The sequence below is a fragment of the Notothenia rossii genome (assembly GCF_949606895.1).
Source record: "Notothenia rossii genome assembly, chromosome: 10".
Lineage (NCBI taxonomy): Eukaryota > Metazoa > Chordata > Actinopteri > Perciformes > Nototheniidae > Notothenia > Notothenia rossii.
Genome location: NC_136908.1, coordinates 8,135,247 through 8,158,555, shown reverse-complemented (window position 1 = coordinate 8,158,555; position 23,309 = coordinate 8,135,247). Strand labels below are relative to the sequence as shown.

The window sequence follows — 23,309 nt, the reverse complement described above, 5'->3', positions numbered from 1 at the left end:
TAAAGCAATATGGACCCTGAATCTAACTAGAGCTCTCGTCCATAGAAAAGAATGAGCGCCAGGGAACCTACGTCCCTGATCAGTAAACTACCTCATGGCGGCTTGTGCTCTGTCATAGACTGGCAACAACAATGCACCCAAGCTGCTCCTCCTTAAAAGAGATAGCAGCCAGGGCCGTATCCAGGATTTCCTAAATACCGAGGTCCAAATATGTTAGGGGGGTTCAGGGGACACCCCCCGAGATTTTTGGGATTTTCATGATCTAGTTAGGTGCTTTTTAAGTCCTGTGGGGGGTCACACATTGGATAATATATTGATTTCAAACCATGTCAGTGGGCTGCAGCATCAATTATTTTTGAAAGTGTAATGCATAAGAATCAGTTGATTGTTGCTATTAATGATCTGGACATGCAGAAGAGGCTAAAATGATCACAACACATTGTCAACATTCATTTTCTATGTCTCTCTCCTTTCCATAACCTGCAGCCTCTCTTCCATCTTCTTGAGTCTCTCTGTCTTCTTCCTGTTCATTACTCTCTCTGTCCTCTACTCTTTCTCTTTGTTCAATCTCTCCCTCGTTGTTCACTTTTTGCTCCTCCTCACTTGTCGCTCCTGCCAGTGAATTAAAAGCAATTCAGTAATTTAGTTCATTTCACTTGTTTGTTTGCATTCTTTTTGTCATTTAAATCTGTTTTGTTTGGTTCTCAAAAGAGAACAAAGATGTAAGCAAATTGTGTTTTATACAATTGTATGTTGTTATGACATCAGAACTGCAATAGATGTAGGCCTATGTTGTTTTACAATTATGCCTATTGTAAATTAAGACTATTGTTATATATATAGATAGATGGGTTATTAAGCCTACTTTATTTTGTGTGACTATACCTGCAGTTCCTCCCTGACTTCCATCACTTTCTCTCTCTCTCTTTCTCTGCCTCGACTGACGTAGTCTTTTCATTATATCTGAGTCAGTGTAAAAAGAAAACAATACAATGTTATATCTCCATTGTTTTACTCAAATTGAAATGAAAGAAAAGCATTACAACGTTTGTTAAAAGGTAATCCTTCTGACATTGGATGGATGTAATTAACTTTAGCTCTCTAGCTAGTTTATTCACGCAATTTAAACCAAAGTATAGCTGCAATATAAGTTAGTGCGCAGGTTGTCGGACGTCCACTGACTAACGTAGAGCGTTCACACAGGATCTGCTGTTCATATGATGTCCTGATGAACAGGAACACAAGCAGCCCACTGGACTCAGATCTCTAGATACTTCATCACTCCTTCACTGCTCCGGTACAAGTCCGGGCTGCGTCTATCGTTTTTCCAACCCCGTTTAGCTTCTCGGCTGCGGTGGTTTGTTGATACATGTCGTCTTCTTCTGTTGCTTTAATCGAGGCTACGTAGTTATGCAGCGCCCCCATCGGCAGTAAATGGAAGTACTACAAAGAACCCCGTTCAGTGCAATTATTTCACAAGTTTTGTATACACAGCTCGAAAAATATTGCCGAGGTCCGGACCTCGGTGACCTCAATGGTAGATACGGCCATGATAGCAGCTATACCCAAGGCCATAGAACTATGCCATGGGAAAGGAGAAAGTGAGAGGAGAAAATTATGAACTGTGTCAAAGGTTGAATACCTAGGCAAATTATTCCCTAACAATCCCAATAAATACAATTTTTATATATACACACACGCACACACACACACACACACACACACACACACACACACACACACACACACGCACAAACAGGATGTGGTGCTTTTGTAATCATTCATCATCATCCATTAGGGTTAGCCATTTAAAAAACAATCATGGGTGTATCCCCCTTAAATCCATTGGTTAGTTGCGAAATCCTACTTGCTTTATTGTTATTTTGATGTTGGTCTTTACTTACATCTCATCTGTCAGAGACTGGCCACCTCACCAAAATATTTTGGGTTTTTTCTTTGTATCCTCCGAGAACAATCTTACCATCTTAACTCCCTAACTCCCTGCCTGTCTTTCTGTTTGTGTCGTAGGGTGAAGAGGGGCCAAGAGGGCTTCCAGGACTTGTAGTAAGTGAAACTATTATATGTTTTTGAAGTCATATTTTTCTACTCTGTATCTTCAGGCCGTGGTCTCATCTGTTTGTTTTGTTCAGGGACCTGCTGGAGCCGGAGGATTGACTGGACCTGTTGGCCCTGATGGGGAAAAGGTAGCATAAAAATAGAGAGCTGGAGGCCACATGTATCGTAGCAATATGCAGTTAAATTACATAATTCAGTTTAAAGCAATGTGACAGTAAGTGTTTCCTTGTCTTAGGGCTCCAGAGGTGAAGTCGGGCTTCAAGGACCTCAAGGGCCTCAAGGCGTTGGAGTACCAGGCCCCCCGGTTAGACATAAATGCATAATTGTACATATGAATATATTATGTCATTCTGTTGTATCGTCAAACACTTGTTCCTATTTACTTTTCCAGGGGAGAGATGCATTTCCCGGGCTTCAAGGAGCTGACGGCAAACCCGTGAGTTGTTTTGTTCCTTCATTGTCTAAATTGTTTCATTTGCATGTTGTTTTCTCCACAATTTGAAGAAACGTTGAAGAAATTAAAGTAGTAAACTTTCAGTTGTTGCCTCTGTGTTAGCGTGTGTTCCCTGTGTTAATTTTTTTTCTGTGAGCTTCTCTGGGAATTGTCCTTGATTTAGGCGTCATTTGTAACCAAGGATGTCTGCCTCGATCCATAACAGAGGCAGTGTCTGCTCCCATCTCATCCTCTGTTCCCTGATCTGCGCTCAGCTCACTGCCCCGTGAGCTTTCTTCTGGAACAACAAAGCAAGAGTAACTAAGTGCTTGTGTGTGCGTGTGTGTGTTTGCGTGCGGCTGTCTCCTTCTTTTGCAGGGATATGATGGAGCTAAGGGGGACAAGGTAAGTCTACCGTTTTGTTTGGATGAAGGGATCTGAGAGGGGGGCTTGAATATAAGGGGGTGGAACAGATGGTAATCGCAAGAGATGGTTCCCCTCGTCTCACAAACACACACACACACCCACCGACCACACACACACACACACACACACACACACACACACACACACACACACACACACACACACACACACACACACACACACACACACACACACACACACACACACACACACACACACACACATGCCCCAGGCCACGGATAGAGCAGCAGAGGAGGTGACAAGTGTACTGTTGCTGGCAGACAAGAGGAGTTTCGGGGCCTTAAGAGAGAAATTGTGTGAGACTATTAATTACCGCATTCATCAGAGCCACCAGTCCAGCCTGTCACTGAGAGGCTGGGAGAGATGAAGGGGCGGTGGAGGCAGTGCTCCAGGGCCGAGTGGGGTGGGAGACGTGAGACAGGAGCAAACAGTGAAGGAGGACAAATAAAAAATCTCTCTGAATAACTGAGATAGAATAAGCAAGATAGGGCTTTGGTTCCTCGTATTACAGATTTGAGGTGAACCACACCTTGCTTTGCATCATAGATCTCATTCTACTCTTCACTACATTACAGTTTCAGGGACTTCATGTAATGCAACACTTCCAGATCACAAAGTATTATAAAAAAAAACGTTTGGTCCCCTGCAGTTTTGACTGTCTTTTTGATGTGTAAGATTTCCAGATTTAAAAAAAAAAACTGAACCGATAGTCCTTAAAGCTCAAAGAGTTGCGACCCTTCTGAAGTTTTAATGCGGAATGACGACATGCAGCATGTGCAAAACATTTTGCAAAACGTTTCCTTTTTCCTTTTTAAATGGGTCTTTTCTTGATGTATATTTCAGGGTGAACCTGGAGAGTGCAACTGCATAACGCCTGGGCACTCAGTCGTCGGTGGACCTGTGAGTAGAATTGTGCACACACACACACACACACACACACACACACACACACACACACACACACACACACACACACACACACACACACACACACACACACACACACACACACACACACACTCAAAACACATCTAGACGTACAATTATTTCATCTAGCGAATTGATGCCTTGCAACAGGAGTCTGAATACACATTGATTTCTTAAACACACACTCACACGGTTAATTACGACTCCACAGGCGACACATTCAGAAAAACCTATGTTCATTCTTGGTTATTTCCCTCCGGCATCATTTTGTTCTTTGACATTTGTCGTGTTATTCCTACCTTTACACTGCGCGCTGTCTGTATGTTTTGCAAGCACCAGTGCTCCTCTGATTCTGACGACTTTTGCCTTCCAGGGAGCTCCAGGAACTGCAATAAACGCATGGCAGGCCGGGCCCCAGGTCTGACCCGTCAGCCAGCCGTCGTGTCTGATAACTCGGGCTTCGATCGCAGGCTTTCTTTCTGTTGTTACCTCACAAAGATTCTCCACAGAATTCTTAATTTGCGTTGAGCTGTATGTCAAATGTGACTATGTCTTTGTGTGTTGTAGGGCCCAGCAGGACCTCCCGGCCCCCCTGGCCCCCCTGGGCTTGAGGGTGTTCATGGAATGAAAGGAATACAGGTAAGAGAAAGAAGAGCCAGTAGGACGGTGATGGTGTAACCTAAATTCAATTCAGCTGCTCTTTTAGCCTGGATTAAACAACATGCTACTCATGATGTAGGCTTTCAGCTTGGGCAGCTGGTGTCCTTCAGAAGGACATGCTTTGCAACTAAATGGGAAACATAACGTTCATAATGTGCATGTAGGAAATGGAGCAACATCAAATACTGATTGTGTGCAACAGCTTTGTTTAAATAGTCTTAGAAATCAGGATGAAATGATATCTGCTGACCAGTCAGGTGCTTAAAGCTCTATCTTTTGTGGAAGCGACTGAGCAAGCTTTGGGAATGTCAAGACATGAAGAGTTATTTGAAGGTCTTAAGTTTAAAAGTAAAAAAATAAACCGGTGGTTATTTGAAGTTTGATTAATTTCTAAACTTGAGCAGACCTTCAAATAAGGTATTACTGTGATCTGTGTGAAAGTAAAAGGTGTACAAAGACATCTAGAGTGGTGATGAAAGAGGTCATGTCTTTGACAAGGGTGCATTTGTAACAATGGCTGAATGCAAAATACTAAGTTTCATAAGACCTGGTGGAAGAGGGAGCAGGTGTGATCATTTTGACCTTTGACTCTGCCTTGGCTAATGGTGGAGATGGGAGTGGCTAGCTGATGGGCAGCAAACCAGTTCAACCTCAGTTCCTTCCTTTCAGGGTAACCCTGGAAACGACGGGATACAGGGGATACCTGGAATAAGCGTGAGTAAAATTAGGGAGTAAAGGAAGGAGAGGAGGCTCGATAAATCATGTGAAAGCACCAAATCAATGCATATGTCAGGAAGGGGTGATTATAAAAAAAGAAGGTTGTGTTCCCAAGTTTTTCGAGGTCATAAACTATTAATTGAAGGGATACAAGCAAGTAACACAGGGTACACATTTAAACCATTTGACAAAAAAGTATATGTATAACTTGGTCTCCTGTATATGCCTGTATTTGATTATGGTGACTGAGATTTAGAGCTTTAAAACCCATTATGTATATTCAACCTGTTATGCATCTACCTTCAGGTCTGTTCTAAAATCTCAGTAGGTCTCATGAGTCCAAAGCTACTTTACCTAAAGTAAGTGCAAGGCCAACATCAAAGTGTTGGCAAGTCATCTGTGGATTCTGACTGTATACCGTGTCAGTTTTGTTTCTTTCAAGTCTGCTGATGGCTTAATTTCATTAAAGGAACATCGATGCTTATTCCTGGCCAGCACTCAAGGGGAATTTCACCTCCAACAGGAATTAAAGTAGTAGTTTAAAGACGGAAAGGGAGGCGCTGGGAAATCAGTAGAGCACTGGAAATGATTTGAGACTGAACTTAAGTAAACTCTGTGCAGAAAGGTGTTGATTGATCACATAGCAACACCTCCACTGGCAACATGACTACAGCCATACAGACGGACATGATCTGTGTATATATACATGTATCTATGAAAGCTCTTTTACAGAATTGATGAATATTTGTATGCGCTATAAGAAGTGGAAAAGTTGAATCCCTCATTTGACCTTAATGTCGGTATATAGACTTACTTATGCCTCTTTTTTCCCCGTGGTTCTGCAGTTATTATGTCACTCACACTCACAGCAGATCTCTGTGAAACCTCACAAATGTTTTTTTTTGTCACAAGTTGCACGAAAAAAACACAAGGTTTGCAATTTGCTGATCCCTTTAAAGTGTTGCAAAAGTGAACATGCTGAAGTAACAGATTATTGTCGAGAAGCTTCTCTTGGAGATAGTGTGTTAATGCACAAAAGCCTTGTGCCCGTAAAAAAAAAAAGCCAATGGCGCGGAGCATAAAATAGCCTTTCTAGCTAAAGGCTCCAGCTTGAACAATGTAAAATGGGTTTGTAATGACTTTGAAACCAGGCCAGCTGCCATTGACAGACTCTCAGTGGGAAGGGTCCCACTGCTTTGATAGGGAGCAGACTGCCTTGCACTGTAAATGTGATAGGGCTTGTGGAGTGAGTGGTTTCATTTCAGAACACCGTATTAACCGGCACTAGTGACATTTGATTGTTGGTTTGCTTCACTTTTTTAAGTACTTTGTGTGTGTGTGTGTGTGTGTGTGTGTGTGTGTGTGTGTGTGTGTGTGTGTGTGTGTGTGTGTGTGTGTGTGTGTGTGTGTGTGTGTGTGTGTGTGTGTGTGTGTGTGTGTGTGTGTGTGTGTGTGTGTGTGTGTGTGTGTGTGTGTGTGTGTGTGTGTGTGTGTGTGTGTGTGTGTGTGTGTGTGTGTGTGTGTGTGTGTGTGTGTGTGTGTGTGTGTGTGTGTGTGTGTGTGTGTGTGTGTGTGTGTGTGTGTGTGTGTGTGTGTGTGCGTGTGCGTGCATTTAAGGTTTTCTGGAACAGAGTTTAGGTCTCGACAGATTTAAATTGCAGATTCAAAGAAATTAGTTTAAATTGGCTCTGAGTTTTGTTTTGTTTATATCTGTTTTTGTTTTATTACAATGTGTCACTTTGAGAATAAAGTTGTGGCATATGTTGTAGTAAAAATAGTTGACTCCAGAACTATTAAACCTAGTTGTTTCTATATGGTGATGCGGAATAAGCTTAGGCCACTGTATTTTAATTTGTGAAATACTTTTAATTTGTTCAAAAACATTAAAGGGGCCCTAACATGCTTTTTTTGGTTTTATATATCTTTATGTTTTTTGTGCATGTAAATGGTCTGCTAATCCCAAAAGTTCCCTGCAGAGGGAGTTTCTCTCCCACCCTGTTACATAGCGATATCACTATGTAACACTTTGGCTTTTATTGGCTATAGTACATTGGTGTGCCAACACAATGTACGTGATAGGCTAAAGGGCGGGACATCTCTAAGCGGTTGACCAATCACAACAGAGCCAGCCAGCTCACCAATCAGAGCAGACTGGGCTCTGGTTTGAGACAGAGGGGGAAAAGAGGTGCTGCAGCACAGGCAGTATGAGAAAAATAAAGAGCTTTTTTGAAAATTAAACCATGGAGACATGTCATTATTATGAAACCAGAAAATTAGTATAGAAGGGTCCCTTTTAAAATGTGATTTTCAGGTTATCATAAAAAATAAAGACCAGGATGTATACAATTAACCATTAAAAGTATTTGTATTGTTGAGTTAGGACACAGAGAAGCAAGGAGTTTCAGAACTATACAACCTACTGAATGAGGGGTTAAATGTCCTCAAAGCAGACATTTCATATAGTTATGGGAGGAAAAGCAGAGATTTAAATTTTAACACTAATGATGGCTCCATCCTTTTCAACAGTCTCAGATTAACCGTGAGCGAGCAAAAATCATACCGTACCATCAAACAGAATTCAGCTATTAATCATTTCATTATACACACACCTGTGCTTTTCCTACTACTACAAGTTCAAATGTATCTTTGAAAAAGGCCTATTCTGCATCTTCAGTGCTTTATTTTGTCCTGATTACTAAATGAGATGGTCCTACAAGGACATGTCGCTAAGAAAAAGTTGTGACTCTTTGTAACAGTATCTTTGGAACTTTTTAAAAAGCGAAATGTATAAAAATTGCAACACAAATATCGTATAGCTGTTTTTCCTCCATATGAATTCACAGGTGTATCCTGGTTTGAATAAGCATGAATCACTCGACTGTACGGGAACTCAAAAGAAATGTCATTGCTAATAACAGACCGGAGTTACATACAATTGGAAAAAAGTTTGTCATTGTGGAGTTAGTCAAGTCTTCAAAGAAACTGATTAATCACAAAGCTGTCTTTGAACTTTATTTGATGTAAGAACATTGGGAAATATGTATTGCATTTGTAGATCATCAAAGATTTGATTTTGATTATAAAGGTTTACCTTAATTATTCTATGTGATGCAATAAAATAAATAGTAATTGTTATTTGTTTCCCTGCCCCTGCTCTAGTCAGGATATATTGGGTCGCAACGGCTGCCTCAAGACAGTGGAGATACTGGTGATGTAAGTGCTAGAGTAAGAAATATATATTTTGATGAGTTTGCGTTTATCGTATCCATTGACTTTGCTTTCTCTTTGCCATGCCAGTTCTTTGGGCATGTGTGTATATATACTGTATATATATGAATGTATGTTTCTATCCGTGTTCAACGCAGGAGGGCTGCGGAGGGAACTGTTCCCAAGGATCTCCTGGAGTGCCAGGCCCAAACGGTGTCAAGGAAGATTCGACAGACCAGGGTAAGCCTGGTGTAACCCCATTGGACAGCTGTGACAAGGTGAGACATGAAGATTCCTCGTTTCCAGAATCATATTAAAGCATCACTAATATATGTGTTGTTATGCTTTTATGGATATACATTTCAAAACCGTAATTTGTATTGTAACTTGCATTGCTTGCATGTAGTTATCCATCCGAGAGCATGTAGCTCCGGCTCTGAGGCACTACTCTGATTGTCTTGTGTGTTTCCAGTGTTTGCAGAGACTGCAAAGAGACCAGGCAACACAACCATCGGTCAGTTAATAGTCTTTTTATCACATTCTGAGGACATTCACAGAAATAAATGTGAACTTTTCTTAACTTATTTATGTCTCTACCTTATAGTACGACAGATCAGGATCACCCGGAATTCCAGGATCGGCCGGAGCAGAAGGAATGAGAGGACAGCCAGTGAGTCTGACGCAAACATATTTTTAGCTTTACATGATTGTTTTTCGGTTTGCCTTTGTATGCATTTTGAAAATGAGCATTTTTCTTTTTTCATCTGAACTAAAGGGTATACCAGGGGAGCGAGGCTCAGCCGGAGTACCAGGACTCATGGTGAGATTAAGCAATGGGATGCCTCTTATCTATACATTTCAGCAAAATGGCTTCCATAGAGCTTATTTATAGGAGAGAGTATTTTCCCATGGTTTAATTCAAAACACACCATCCTCTTAATGGCAACACTACTGAGCAGTGGAGGTGGATTCTTATTCCAAAGTATTCCTCTAATGTGAGGTAGGTCTACAGTTCCAGTACTTTGAAGGCTTTTTTTTTTGTGTCACTCTGAAAACTATTATAGACCAAAGACGTTGGAGAACTATAAAGTGCATTCTAATCACTGTATAAGTGAGCCAGTGCTTCTGTCAGGGAAGATTTTCAATTCCATTTCTTTCTTTCTTTCTTTCTTTTGAACGTTTTAGGACAGCACCGCTGGGAGTTGTCTCAAAGCTTCAGATTTTTAAATTGAGAAGAATTTGTGTTTGCCATTTTTCATGATTTCACAGAGCCCCCTGCTGGAAATGATACAATGACCCCAACATTACCAGCATCTTCAATTCTGATCAACACGCCATCTCCATTGAAATATTTGTAGTAATTACTGCATTTCAGGGAGTTTAAACCTGCTTTAAGATGAGTACAATTCCTTGCCAATTCTTTGTTTTCTGTCAACAGGGACCTCTTGGTTTCCAAGGTCCCCAGGGCCCACCTGGTACACCTGTAAGTTTTACTCACACTTAAAAAAAAAAATGTTTCATCCATATCCTCTCTATTCTTTAATCTGTGATGGAAGAAGATCATTCTATTTGAGAAGAAAGAAACAAAAAGCACTTCTATGCAAGTCAAATTCACGAAAAGAAACAGTGTGGAAGTTTGATCAGTTAGCATCTCAATCAAATCTTCTTTTTGCTTTCTTCTGTGCTTCTTCATCTTTTAAATCAATCAGCCCTTGATTATGCCATCTTTGCCATCTCTCCCTGCCTCTCCGTGGCTCTGGATGAAAGTTATTTCAGATGAGGAAACGATTTGGTCGTCTCTTTCTCCAGTTGTTCAATTATTCCGCCGTCTAAGTGATGGAGAGTGGGACTGCCGTGCAGACAGAGCCCTCCCCCTTCCCTCCTCCTCATACAGATTGATTGTTTTTGCAGAATAGAGATGCTAAATGAAGGAGCGCTGCATGGAACCAATTCGCGGCGTAGTAGCACTTTATAGCAGGTGTTAGCCTCCGCTGTGTGCAGTGGTGAATCCGTTTAGGCTGTTTGTGCATGTATCACTCATACTCACTGATGAGATGCTAATTAGTGTCTCCTCAGTACGACCAATCACTAATTACTTTCTCGAGATTACAACCCTCAGCAATCACTCTCACTAGGAAATTCTTACAATTTTCTTTTTTTAAAAGGTATTCTTAAGGGATAATTCTTATTAAAACAAAGTTAGTTAAAAGGCTTATTATCATTCTCCCATGCCACCACTTTAAAGAAAGCACCTACTGATATTCTATTTAGTCATTTCAAAAATAAAAACGTTTCATTTTCCTTCCAGCATTAATCTGTCATCCACATACAGTACAGCAGCTGTTGCTAGGTTACACAGGACACTCGCACATGCATATTAATGCTTACAAACATGCAGTGTTTCCTCAGAATTTGACATGTTATTCATTGCAGAGGTAGAAGTTTGCAGTATGGCAATAACAGAATAACCCCCATATATTTCCGTTGTTTGTTCGATGTCTTAAAGTGATACATGACTTCTGGAAGAGAGGCGGGACACAATGTTGTATAACTTAATGGAAAAGAGCTAACATTGAATATACTGACCAAACATTGTAAACAAATATTCATGCTGTTCTTATAACATTGCACACAAAATGTACTGCGTTAGTCCTGAACATGGTTTGTATTTATTTTTGTAAAGACACTTTTAGGTACTGGCGTTGGAAATTGGTCGTAGCTATGATAACTGTGTTTTAAAATAAACATTCAATAATGCCTGTCTGTGAATTAATGATAGGAATAGCTGTTTCCTCTCTTTGATATTGACCTGCCTTGTCCTTGGCTGGATCACATCATACATATCCTCTACCTCATTTTCTAATCATTCCTCACTCCAATCATTCTCAGGGACAGTCGGGTGAGTCAGGGTCATCAGGCCTGCCAGGGATGAAGGGCGAACAGGTAAATATCTGCCAATCAATTCCCCTTGAAATCATAACATGTAGATTTCTTTATCTAATTTTTTTATGATATGATCTCCCCCCTCAGGGCACTCCTGGGACATCTGGCTATCCAGGAAGCATGGGACCGCCTGGACTTCCTGTAAGTTGCTTCCTCATTATAAAAGAAGGATGTGATTGACAGCGACCTGACATCTTTAATGAATGGACAGCTGGTTACAGTGATTTACTGTCCGTGTGTATTTGTCAGGGAATGAAGGCCGTACGTGGGAGCCCCGGAAGCTCTGGTCAGAAAGGAGAATCAGTAAGCCATTACACTGTCAATAATATATACACTGCACAGTGAATCTGAGCTAGTGTTAGTGGCTAACATTACCTTCACCTCTGCAGGGCCCTCCTGGTATATCCGGGAACCAAGGACAAGCTGGCCCAACGGTCAGTGTTTCATCATAAATTGTGCTCAGCAATATTTAAAGCCTGGCTTCCTCATTTATCATCACACACTTCTTTATCATAAACCAACAGTAATGTATATCCTATCTGTGTCTACAGGGAATTAAAGGAGACACCGGACCAGCAGGGCCTTTCGGTCCCAAAGCAGATGCGGTATAAAAAACACATGACAGAAACATTTCGTCTTTATGAAGACATTCCACACACACTCATATGTTACTCTTTTCATTTTAAGGGTTTCCCAGGACCACCAGGTTTCCCAGGACCACCAGTATGTACATGTTGTACCTTTTTATTATTACAATTTCTTGCCCTTAGATTAGTTGGAGTAACTTTTTTTGCCACCGTTTTTTTTATTTTAGGGTGGACCAGGTCCTGCCGGCAAAAGTGGAAGGGAAGGGCTCACAGGCCTGAAAGGTGAAAAAGTGAGTACACTTCTCATATTAAGCATTATGTTTGATTCCAAAAGGATTATGTGTTGTACTGAAAACCCTTGCTTCCATAGGGAAATGATGGCTCTCACGGCTCTCAGGGGTCAAGTGGACCTCCAGGCTCTTCAGGCTCCCCTGGGCTCATGGTGTGTTATAATACTGCATATTATCCAAGTTTGACTAATTCTAAGAATCTATAAAAATGAATTCTCATTCGCCTTCTCCGTCTGTCTCAATGAAAGGGCCCCCCTGGGATTGAGGGGTTGGATGGAAAGGATGGGAAACCAGGACTGCGGGTAAGTTATACACTGGCAGAATATCCAAAGACACACTGAGGTCATGCTATAGTTTGTGTAATAGCTAAATACATTCATGTAACCTTTGACGCTGGCTTTTCTTCCATCAGGGAGAGGCAGGCCCCGCAGGCCCAGCAGGACCGAGAGCAATCCCAGTAAGAATCACCTCTCACATCTACATGACCCGATGTATCCAGTGCAAAAAAACATCGTTAATTAGGCATGCAGTGCTGTTCAAACCAGATGTTAATATAGACAATCATACATTTGATCTACCAATCTGTATGAATCATTTGGTGCCCTTTAGGAATATGTGTTATGAAAACAAGCATTGACAGTAAGACAGTAACAGAAAAAAAGAAAAAAAAGCTGTGTTTAGCCATGAGCATGACTTCTCTAATCAGGTTCATTTCCTCATGAAACGATTTCAATGGATTGCCATGGAATTTGGTTTTTAAATGAATGCCCCCCATCGGGATTATTTGTAATGATTAATTTTTCGCTTCACCTATCCTAAAGCACCATTATCAGCTCAGGTTTTATTTAATTCTATACCAAATAACTGCAAAAATAATTATAACCCTAGCCCTAGCTATACTTCGTGTTGATGGCTAATCAGCCAATGTTACCATGCTAACATCTTAAACCAATGTGCATTTCAATACGTCCTCTCAGAGCCATTTGCAAACTCTTATTTATGTTTACACATTGCATAATTTCGAGATAAATGCAAATCTTGTGTTCTCCCTAATATTCCCGTCAGCAATGCCCTCTGTATGTTTCACCCACAGCAGCTTGTTTTCATAGGCATACTTTTAATACAATGCTTTAGAATTGCATTGCCACGGCTCACCTTGAGTTCCACAAACTGCTATGGAAATCAGCCTGCATGGCTAAACCTTTTTCATTGGAAACCTATCTGAAGCTCTTAATGGAGAGATGGATTGCCAACGATGGGTGGACTTTCTGTCCTCTTGAGATTGTGACTTGCATTTTGGATTGATCCTGAATGCATATGTATAGAAAAGTTTCAAGACGGGTGTGATTAACTCGTTCGTGACTTTTATATGGTTTTAACAACCGCGCCCAAATCAAATTAGCTTGGTGACTCATGAAGGTGCAATCGTGAGTCTTGTTAATGTGGCCGTTGTCACTAGTGACCTCATTTGAAACTGCTAAGCTTCATATCTTCTATTAGTATCTTTCCATTTTTTATTCCGACACTGACACATGCCGTAGTCAACTTCTCCTTTGATTCGATTTCTCTGACTCACTCTCTGTATCTCGGTTTGAGTTCCACCCAAGAGCAGGTGTTTGGGATTTCAAAGACACGTCTACCTGTTCTTTGCCAGCATCGACTTTGTGAATTTTGATACTGTACCAATCTAATTCTCTTTGATGTCTCCCCTCAGGGATTCAAAGGGAAAACCGGCCATACTGGCTTCCCTGGACAGAAGGTGAGCCAACAGCTTGTTGCTTTGCCATCACGCTATGTCTCTTCTGTATTACAACTAGTTATTGCTGTCTGCTGCCTGTGCATTAAGGCCACGTTGTTTTATCAAACTGATAATGATGTGATGGCACAAGTGTTGTCAGAGTGCTACCATGTTGTTTTGAGTCATCCCATGCCTTTTCATTACTATCTCATTCCTTCAGGGTGAATCTGGACCTTCAGGCCCCTCTGGACCACCAGGCAGGACAGGACATGATGTGAGTATTCCTATTTTTGTATCATTACACCAAGTTTATATGTGTCTAAAGATTCAAATGAAAATCCATAATCTGTGTATACAAGCCCAAAGAAACAGAATTGAATCATAATCGGTGCAACTCTGGAGATTACTAAAGGTCAATCTGTGACCTTTTTAGGGTGACCCCGGGACCCCAGGACCTCCGGGCCGACCTGGACCTTCCGGCCACGTTGTAAGTTCACTGGCCTTTTAACCTTTAGACGGTATATCTACTAAGTCGGTGTTTTAAACTTGAATAACATATTTTTATTTGACCCATTAGGGCTCATCAGGTGCAGCTGGACCACCAGGATCACCTGGTCCATCAGGACTGGTGAGCGAAATGCAGTGAAACATGTGACCATCATATTTTAATAAATAGGATATGGATTTAATATTTGTTGGAGGTTTGTTGGGTGAACGTTAATTATGCTTTAAAGACAATCATTACAGAGGCTAAACATGATGGATGATGATGGATGATGACCAGAAAAAAGGATATGCCAAACACATTTTAAAAATCACAAGTTGAAATGAACGTGCCTTGAGATTGTGTGAAACGATGCATTACGAGCTATACTGTTGCGCATGAGAGAACGTTTAACAAGCAGAGCATCTTAGACTTTGAATTCTCCATCTTCCCTCTGTAGGGTATAAATGGAGACAAGGGCCAAGCTGGGGAGAGGGGTCTTCCAGGGATGGGAGGAGCCCCCGGACCACCTGGGCACCCAGGGCTTTTGGTTGGTACCCCTATACTTCTGTAAACGTCAAAATGTAGACCCTCAGAAATGAAATTTAAAAATCACATTTGAACTGCTACAATGCCAATATAGCTCACTCTTGTTTCTCCTGCTTCAACTTTGTCTCTAAGGGAGAGCCAGGCAGCGATGGTGCAGCTGGGAAAGATGTGAGTAATGTCTGAATCTGGTGTTAATCTTCATCAATGTACATTTGTTGTGGTGATCTGGATTTTTTTGTTTTGTTCCTTTGATGGATCTTTCTTTTTTGACAGGGATCTGGAGGCGTACCAGGAGATAATGGGCAGCCAGGTCAAAAGGTGAGAGCCGCTTCGAGGCAGTACAGATATAATGCGGTCGTTTATGTGTGTGTCGTCAAACTGTATCACCTCCGTAGACCTGAATCTGCATGCACAAAGCTGCCCCCTATTTTTCTTCTCTTTAGTTCAAGGAGACTTGGTGCTGAACACGCTTACTCTCTCCATTTTCTACCCACTAATCACCCACACTTAACACAGTCATCAGTTCACCCATCCTCCGACCCTCCCACTGACACCCTCTTCGCTCCTCACCTCCTTTCACCCCTCTCCAAACGGTCTGTGAGCCCGTTGGATCTCTCCTCAGACTCCGGCTTACAGTAGTGTAGGTGGACGCAGTGATAAAGTTATTCTCTGCCTCTGGGATAATGCTATTAAGCCAGAGGGGAGATGCTAGATGAGGCCATTTGTCACGTTGACAGGACGGCATTGTCAGGGTTTTAGCTGCACAGAACAGGAGAGAGACGAGGACGGACTCCTCTATTCTTCTCCTCTCTATTTCTAGAGCCGCTTGTCTGTCGGTGACGTGTAAACATTAGACGTCCATTATGGGCTGCTTTGTCCTTGATAAATCACTGTCGCTAATGTAGCAGGAGTTTTGTATTGTATTTAAACAAGCACAATTGTGGGCTCCTGTTGTGTGGAAAGTGATATAGACGTACCCAGAAGCTGTCTGAAAGGCGTCTGTGAATAGGGTTGAGGATAGTCTTTTTATGCTCCTCAAAGTTAGAGGAATAATTAAATAGAAAGAGCAAAGTGACAAAGAATACAAAAGTTGACAAGAATTGTGGCTGAGAGTTTGATGAAACGAGTGATACCACTGTCTCTTTGTTAAATATGAAGCATATTAGCATCAACAGTTAGCCTAGCTTAGGAAATAAGGAGTGAGTCGATAATGTGCTTTGTGACTAACGGCCCGTCGTTGAAGCTTCAACGCTTCTTCCCATTCACTTTGAATGGGGTGACGTCACGCTTTGCCGAACTGCATTGTGGGTCCGCGCGTTGCTCGCTTCAAAAGTTGAGCAATGTTCAACTTTTGAAGCTTCGACGGAAGCGTCAGCCAATCAAATCATATGCCAGTACAAGCTCTAGCCAATCAAACCGCGTGCTTGTGTGTCCGGGGCGGGAGATTCATGTGATTGGTTGTTGGTCGAGTTTCAGACACGCCTGCCGGCAAGCTTCAGCGCGCGCCGCCGTGTGGACGCTGGAGTCCACAATATACAATACTATGACTCTTTATGAAATACTATGCCATGACTTTTTAATCAAGTACACACCTGTTCCATGACTTTACGACATACTATACTTGGTCGTTTTTTCAGATTTGTCAACATACTGTATTTCCAATATATCAGAAATAAACAAAATAGTATAGTATGGCGAAACTAAAAACAAAATGTAGGTGGAAAAAAAACACAAGGTATATTATGTCATAAATAGTGTTTTAAATCCATAATACACAGTATGTCGACATTTTCTGGAAATAAACGTCATTGTATGCAGTGTTCCCCTACCTTTGTCTTGGAGGGGCGCGCTGCCCCGCCAACGGAGCCCCGCTTCCCCCCTGAAACTCAAGGTGTTCAACATTTTTAATTTTGTATACATATATATAGCACCAAATTGCAACTAATCTATCTACTGTGACTTTTCACATTGAACATGTGCTCTTTTATTAAATAAACTAAAGGCTTTCATTTTAAGTTGTGAGTTTAGGGTTTTTGACCCCAAGAAACACTGATGCATCAATCAATAACAGTAATCCACAGCTCCCCCCCCCCCCCCCCTTGCTCAGACAACACCCCCCCAAAGCAGTAAACCTAGGGGAAATACTGATATGTCCAAAAATATCACAAAAGCCAACATAGAATAGTATGTTGAATAAAGAGGGCGTGGTAAAAGGCATTCTCTGTTGCCCGTTAGTTATATTTGAAAATAATAATAAATATATAGATACATATGATTTGAAGTCACTTGGTCACATGACCTTGAAGCTATTAACACAAACAACATATATTTCAATAGAAACATTGCTGTAATTTCAATAAAAATGTTCATATAAAACCACTGAGACCCTTAACAGAGGTGTGTCCTTCTCATCCAGCGTAGTGGTACTGCTCTAATTTGGGAGAAAGAGATTTTGTTTTAACTTCAAACATCACCGTCCATCTCACAGGGTGAAGCTGGGGCTGCAGGCCAGAGGGGTCAAGCAGGGGAGAGAGGGAGACCCGGACTCCCCGGCGGGGGAGAGTACCACACCAAGAATGCTCAGCCCATGATGGGCCCCGCTGGACCCAGAGGGGAGAGGGGGAGCTCCGGCTCAGACGGCTCCCCTGGGAACCCTGGATCTCAAGGGTCACCAGGAAACGATGTGAGACACAGACTCATCACACACACAGCCCTGTAGCCTGAATGCCTCGATTCTTTTGTTAATCCTCTCCAAATAATGCAACACCCAGCTTGTTTGTGAGTAGAGGGGATGTCACAGAGGACAGGGGCCAGAGGCGCTCACTTGCTCCATCTGCTCTTGTAAATAATGCAGTCTTTAATTATCTTCCTTGATTATTGTTTACCCTTTTTGTTTCTCTTTTTCTCTCGATTCTTAAACAGGCTGTAGTCAATTATGATGAAGTCAAGAACTTCATTCGCCAGCAGGTCATCAAGATCTTCGATGGTGAGGGCATGTGCCTTGTTATGTGACTGTTGTTGTGTATATTCTTAATAATCCTAAAAATGGTTTGTTTTTGTTGTTGACCCAGATTAAAAAAACCTACGTAACAGACCCAAAAAGATCTGTCTAGAGTAGTTGTTATTCCCCCTTTTTAAAGAGTTATTCCATGTGTCCTCCACGGCTCTGTTATTTGCTGCTACTTCGTTGTTTTTGAATGCATGTTTTCCCTCCCCAGAGAGAATGGCCTACTACCTGTCTCGCATGCAGATGCCAGAGTCGGTGGCCTCCCCAGGCCGGCCCGGGTCCCCAGGGAAAGACGGTACTCCAGGTGTTTCTGGGAGCCAGGGGGCACCTGGATCCCCGGGTCAGATTGGAAGACAAGGACGATCAGGAGGACAAGGACTCCCCGGTATACCAAGTGTCCTTCAAGCACCATAACAGTGACGAAGGTGTCATCATTAGCTAACTCTAAACGTTTTACCACATGTGTCTTTGTGCAGGATCACGAGGGCCAGAGGGAGTAAAAGGAGATAAGGGTGTAGGAGAGATGGGAGACATAGGACCTCCAGGAGCACCAGGTAATGTACCCCACTGGACCAGGGATCAGGAAGTAGTAAAGTCAGCCATGTTGTGTTCAAACTAGAGTAAACTAGATTAAAATATGATCCAACCAAAAACCGAGCCGAGCGCTGCCAATTCCTTTGCAATGCTCTAAAAGTTGCCAAATCTATTGTCTCATTTTGTTTAGGCACTTATATCAGTAATGGTTTTCCACTAGATCAGTGTTTCTCAAACTTTTTCATACCAAGGACCACTTAACCAATAAAAAAACACTCGCGGACCACCTAATTCCACAAATATCCCAAAACACATCGTTTTTCTAGAACAGATTATAAATCGCCTGAAAATGGTAAAAACAAGTGGCAACGTGTGTGATGAAGGTGTTGCGCTGGGCTATATCATGCAATTGAAAGTGAAACTTCAGCTCGTTCCATTACGGAGATATTCCCGCGAGAGTGCAGAAAACTTAAAGAAATTATTTAATTTAAAATGTGAAATGTTACCAATATACTCACGGACCACTAGGGGGCGCTCGCGGACCACACTTTGAGAAGCACTGCACTAGATAATACACCTAGACCTGATCCAAACCCTGCTGTAGGAATGAGCTAACATCACATACATGATGCTAGTTACTGAGTTTGCATTTGTTGTTGATTGGAAAATTGCAAGCTATTAGGATATCGATGTAGCATCGCTCTTAATCGGTAATCACCATCTAGTTTAGATCGCTTTACTTAAAGCGTTTATGTATTTTGGGTCAACAAGTGGTTTTGGTTGAAAGAGCAAACACATCAAATGATCAAAAGTGTTCTCAAATGTTTCCCCATGCTCACTTAATAAATGAGATAAACTATTTACTTGTTTTTGCATCGTATTGGTGCAAAACACTGAGTTATAAGTACAGATAAAGCTTTAAATGATTAGTTTGACATGTGCATATCACCCAAACTATTCCTTTAACTTTCCACATTGAATGATTTTTCAATATGAGTTCTCTATGGAACATCGTGCGTCAATCCTTCTATGTCCCTTCTTGCAGGTGTCCCCGGGCCCCAAGGCTACGGTAAGACGGGCCCCACAGGTCCCGTGGGCCAGCAGGGTGTTCCTGGGGTCTCGGGCTCCCCTGGGCAGACGGGGAAAAGGGGAAGCGACGGCCGGTGTAATCCAGGGGACTGTAGGAGCCATCAAGTGGAGTACAGTCCCAAGGGCCCAGTCAAGGGCCCCTGGTAAATGGCTGGAAGTGGAGTAGACAGGAAGCCAAAGACTTTGATCCAAAGTTTTTAAATCTGACCACAAGGAGCTCCTTTGTTGTTGAATGGTACAAAAATCCACAATGTCTTTCTGAGGGCCCCGCTGGAATGAGGCCTGCAAAGACACACCAACATCATTCTTTCTTTTCATTACATCATTCTTTCTTTTCATCGCCTCTTTATTCTCGCTGTGTTTCACTCCTTTTGTACAATTTCAAACAATCCAGGGGAGGTAACAGGAATCACAATTTCTATTTTTCTTCTCGTTTATTAATTCTGGCCTCTTGTGTTGTTTCTATTCTCTTTGGCTAAATGTGCAGCAGCAGGAGAATACACACCGTTACGGCAGCACTTTGCTTGCACCGCTGATATCTTTGTTCCCTCCTCACAGAATCACACTCGGAGTTAAACTATGCATTTCTAATATTCTGTCTCAGTGCTGTGATACACATTTTAAATTTTTGACTTGTAATAGAAATCCCCCCCCCAAAAAAATATTTCAATTCTGTAGAAACTGACTTTGCAATCATACCCCTTTTTGATGGGTACGACTGTTTTGTATATATTTATATTTATATATAGTGGATTTTTATACTATTTCAACAGAAAGGAAGACAAACGCATGGCTAGCCACTATTGTATTCATTGTCAATGCATCAAAAAAAAGCAGAAAGGATATTTTTCTAATGCCAATAAGCTTTTTAATTGAATATTGTGTTCATCAAAAAATAATTATTTATAAAGGAAAATTGCATTTGTGTCATTTAACTCCAGTATTTTTGGATATGCAGCCATTTTGAAGCATCTCATTGTGTATTCCAAGTGGCTGTAAAAGCTATCTGTCTGCTTCAACAGACATTTGATTAAAAAAATATGAGCAATTATTGAGTCCATTTACCAGAAATACTGTAACGCATCACTGAGCTAACCACCAAGCCTTCAAGGAGAGAGAACATATTCTGAAAAGTATCACCAATGTTTTTCTAGTACGTAGACATTTCGCTGTGTTGTTTTTGTTCCTGTTTTTTATTTTTTTAAACTGAATTAAATTGCTTTTCAAAGATGCTGTTTCCTGTTATTATTGTCAACACGTGTTGTTTAGAAAATATATTTGTACATTTATCGTGTTTGTCTTGCACTTCTCTTTAGTTGTATCTGATTTCTTTGTTCCGTTTCCATATCTGAGGTATCTTTTCTTCTACTTGTTTAATATTTCTTGTAAGCAGTAATGGAGGACGCACTCAGATTTTTTACTTCAGTGAAAGTAACAATACTAAACTGTAAAAATAAAACTGTTACAAGTAAAAGTCCTGAATTCAAATTGAGCATAAGTACAAAAGTATCAGCATCAAAATATACTTAAATGTATCAAATTTAGAGGACTAAAAAGTACAATATAGGCTTCCAAAATGTAGTGGAGGACATACATAACTAAAAATACTGAAGTAAAGTAGTACGAGTACATCAACATTCTAATTAAGTACAGTGCTTGAGTCTACATCCACCACTCAGTAGTAGTATAACCTTTATTTAGCCAGGAAAATCAATTAAGAACAAATTCTTATTTTCATAGGGCACCGAAGGGTCGGGTGGGGGCTTCTCTGAACTCTGATGGTGTGTGGGTCACATTACTGTCATTGTTATTCAACCCATCATGTTAACATGTTATGACACAATTGACCAAAAAAAACATACAAATCTCAAGCAAAACTTTAAAACAAGTGAGTTTTCCTTTAACAGTGTGCGTTAGAGCAATAAGAGTTGGTAACGTCGTTTTGTGGAATGGTTGGAATATTTGACAAAGGAAAGAACGGGAGTATATTTACATGCATGCATTGAAGATTTGAAATAGGAAAAACAAAAAGAAAAGGGAGTTGAGAGAAAGTGTCCATTCCCACACGATACAGAAAAGCGTTTGATTTTATAAAAGGTTCCTCTTTATTGGTTTGGGTTGACCTGAACAGCCAACCTCTTTACAGATGATTATATGAAGAACAATAAATAGCTTGTGTTGATGAAAATAAAGCAGTCATTAAACAGCTGACGCCCTTGTGCAGGCTGACAGTGGCATAGGAAGCACATTCGGCTGATTCGTCTCGAGGAAAAGTCGTTAAATATCTGTCGGAACTTTTTATTACTCGCTGAAATTATGAACACAGGATATCTGTTGGTGCATATCGTAACCCATTCCTTTTTCCCCTACATTATAATCAACACACATTTACAAAGATTTACAGCACTGCATTGTGGGAGATGGGAGTGCCCATCGGGATATGCTGTTGCCAGGCAACAAGAGGATGAAATCAAGCTAGTCGTTAGTTTAAAAAAAATGAGGCTCCGGAAAAGAAAGCCGGGGGGGGGGGGGGGATGGGGTACACACAGTGATTTAAGGATTTGGCTAAAGCTTACAGAGGAGAAAGCATTTTACAGTACAGTACGGAGGGTCGATTTCAATCATTTATTGGTCCTTTTTTACACTTTTAAGACATCATGTGTGATGTCGCAAAAGAGGCAGCGCAGCTAAACTTCAAAACAAATCTCAAAATAAAATATTGCGTGAGTAAAAACATTTAAAGTGACCGCGGTGAAACAGAAGCACCTTCCACCACGCCTGGTTTCAAATCTGTTCCTCCGTCAGGGCTGGGATATTTGGAGGGGACTGACATCATCCACTAGAGACTGCAGAAGGATGTGGGTGCTGCTGTTGTCATGGTGATGTGGGGGGGGGGGGGGGGGGGGGGGTTAAGATGAGAGTATGTCCCGCCAGTCAAAAACTTCAGTTTCAGGAGGGGGCGCTATACATCCAGTCACTTTTTCATTATTGTCCCTTACCCTTGGTCCTCGGTGTTGTCCTACAGAGAGGAGTGGTCTCCCTCCCTCTCTTTTTCCTCCCCCCTCTCTCTGCTTTGAGCTGCTGATGGAGAGCAGGTCTCTAAATGTTGGGTCCTTTGATGCGGCCGCCTCCTGTAGTCTGGGGGAGGTGTACGCCGACGCAGCCAGGCACATGGCCGCCTCGCAGAACCTGGGAGACCCCCATTGCCCGCCTTACCAGGGGTACCCGCCTCTCCGGCTGATCCCTGGGGTCCTCGCTCGCCGTGCCTACCGTCCCGAGCCACACCATCGACACCAGAAGGACCTGTGGGGGGGGGGGCATTTTAAGAAATTATGCATACATAACCAAATAAACACTTGGATACATAAATTAACTTCATAACCAGAGATGGCAAAAGTACACACATCCTTTACTCAAGTAGAAGTACAGATACTCGTGTTTAAAAATACTCTGCGTAAAAATCGAAGTACTGACTAAACTTCTTTACTCAAGTAAAAGTAAAGAGGGCTTTGAAATGTACTTAAGTAAAAAGTACCCTAACTAGCAGCTGTTTTAAAGAGTACCTGACCTCCCTTTATATTAATAGAACAATAATGTCATTGTTAGCTAATGAATGTTTCC

At 41.6% G+C, this 23,309-nt stretch overlaps 2 protein-coding genes across 4 annotated transcripts in view; one reads left to right on the top strand and one right to left on the bottom strand.

Annotated features, from left to right (window-relative positions):
• The window catches only part of col16a1 (collagen, type XVI, alpha 1), a 66,828-nt gene extending 45,910 nt beyond the window's left edge, over positions 1-20,918 (top strand). For 2 of the 3 annotated variants that reach the window (XM_079654681.1, XM_079654680.1), the window contains exons 34-70: positions 2,029-2,064; positions 2,151-2,204; positions 2,312-2,380; positions 2,468-2,512; positions 2,888-2,914; positions 3,800-3,856; positions 4,257-4,301; positions 4,451-4,522; positions 5,213-5,257; positions 8,420-8,473; positions 8,626-8,745; positions 8,940-8,981; positions 9,072-9,137; positions 9,243-9,287; positions 9,906-9,950; positions 11,357-11,410; positions 11,498-11,551; positions 11,660-11,713; positions 11,800-11,844; positions 11,962-12,015; positions 12,098-12,133; positions 12,225-12,287; positions 12,368-12,439; positions 12,536-12,589; positions 12,700-12,744; positions 14,002-14,046; positions 14,246-14,299; positions 14,459-14,512; positions 14,603-14,653; positions 14,970-15,059; positions 15,191-15,226; positions 15,332-15,376; positions 17,547-17,741; positions 17,981-18,044; positions 18,277-18,450; positions 18,542-18,619; positions 19,645-20,918. In XM_079654681.1, coding sequence (XP_079510807.1) covers positions 2,029-2,064; positions 2,151-2,204; positions 2,312-2,380; positions 2,468-2,512; positions 2,888-2,914; positions 3,800-3,856; positions 4,257-4,301; positions 4,451-4,522; positions 5,213-5,257; positions 8,420-8,473; positions 8,626-8,745; positions 8,940-8,981; positions 9,072-9,137; positions 9,243-9,287; positions 9,906-9,950; positions 11,357-11,410; positions 11,498-11,551; positions 11,660-11,713; positions 11,800-11,844; positions 11,962-12,015; positions 12,098-12,133; positions 12,225-12,287; positions 12,368-12,439; positions 12,536-12,589; positions 12,700-12,744; positions 14,002-14,046; positions 14,246-14,299; positions 14,459-14,512; positions 14,603-14,653; positions 14,970-15,059; positions 15,191-15,226; positions 15,332-15,376; positions 17,547-17,741; positions 17,981-18,044; positions 18,277-18,450; positions 18,542-18,619; positions 19,645-19,835 — 2,430 coding nt within the window. In that variant the 3' untranslated portion in view covers positions 19,836-20,918. The remainder of the gene's footprint in view (positions 1-2,028; positions 2,065-2,150; positions 2,205-2,311; positions 2,381-2,467; positions 2,513-2,887; positions 2,915-3,799; positions 3,857-4,256; positions 4,302-4,450; positions 4,523-5,212; positions 5,258-8,419; positions 8,474-8,625; positions 8,746-8,939; positions 8,982-9,071; positions 9,138-9,242; positions 9,288-9,905; positions 9,951-11,356; positions 11,411-11,497; positions 11,552-11,659; positions 11,714-11,799; positions 11,845-11,961; positions 12,016-12,097; positions 12,134-12,224; positions 12,288-12,367; positions 12,440-12,535; positions 12,590-12,699; positions 12,745-14,001; positions 14,047-14,245; positions 14,300-14,458; positions 14,513-14,602; positions 14,654-14,969; positions 15,060-15,190; positions 15,227-15,331; positions 15,377-17,546; positions 17,742-17,980; positions 18,045-18,276; positions 18,451-18,541; positions 18,620-19,644) is intronic. The other variant, XM_079654682.1, reaches the window with a different exon arrangement.
• Positions 20,919-22,294: 1,376 nt separating this feature from the next.
• The window catches only part of col9a2 (procollagen, type IX, alpha 2), a 24,507-nt gene continuing 23,492 nt past the window's right edge, over positions 22,295-23,309 (bottom strand). Inside the window, 3 exon segments of the mRNA XM_079654639.1 lie at positions 22,295-22,875; positions 22,878-22,991; positions 23,163-23,169. Of these exon segments, the coding sequence (XP_079510765.1) occupies positions 22,598-22,875; positions 22,878-22,991; positions 23,163-23,169 (399 nt within the window). The 3' untranslated portion in view covers positions 22,295-22,597.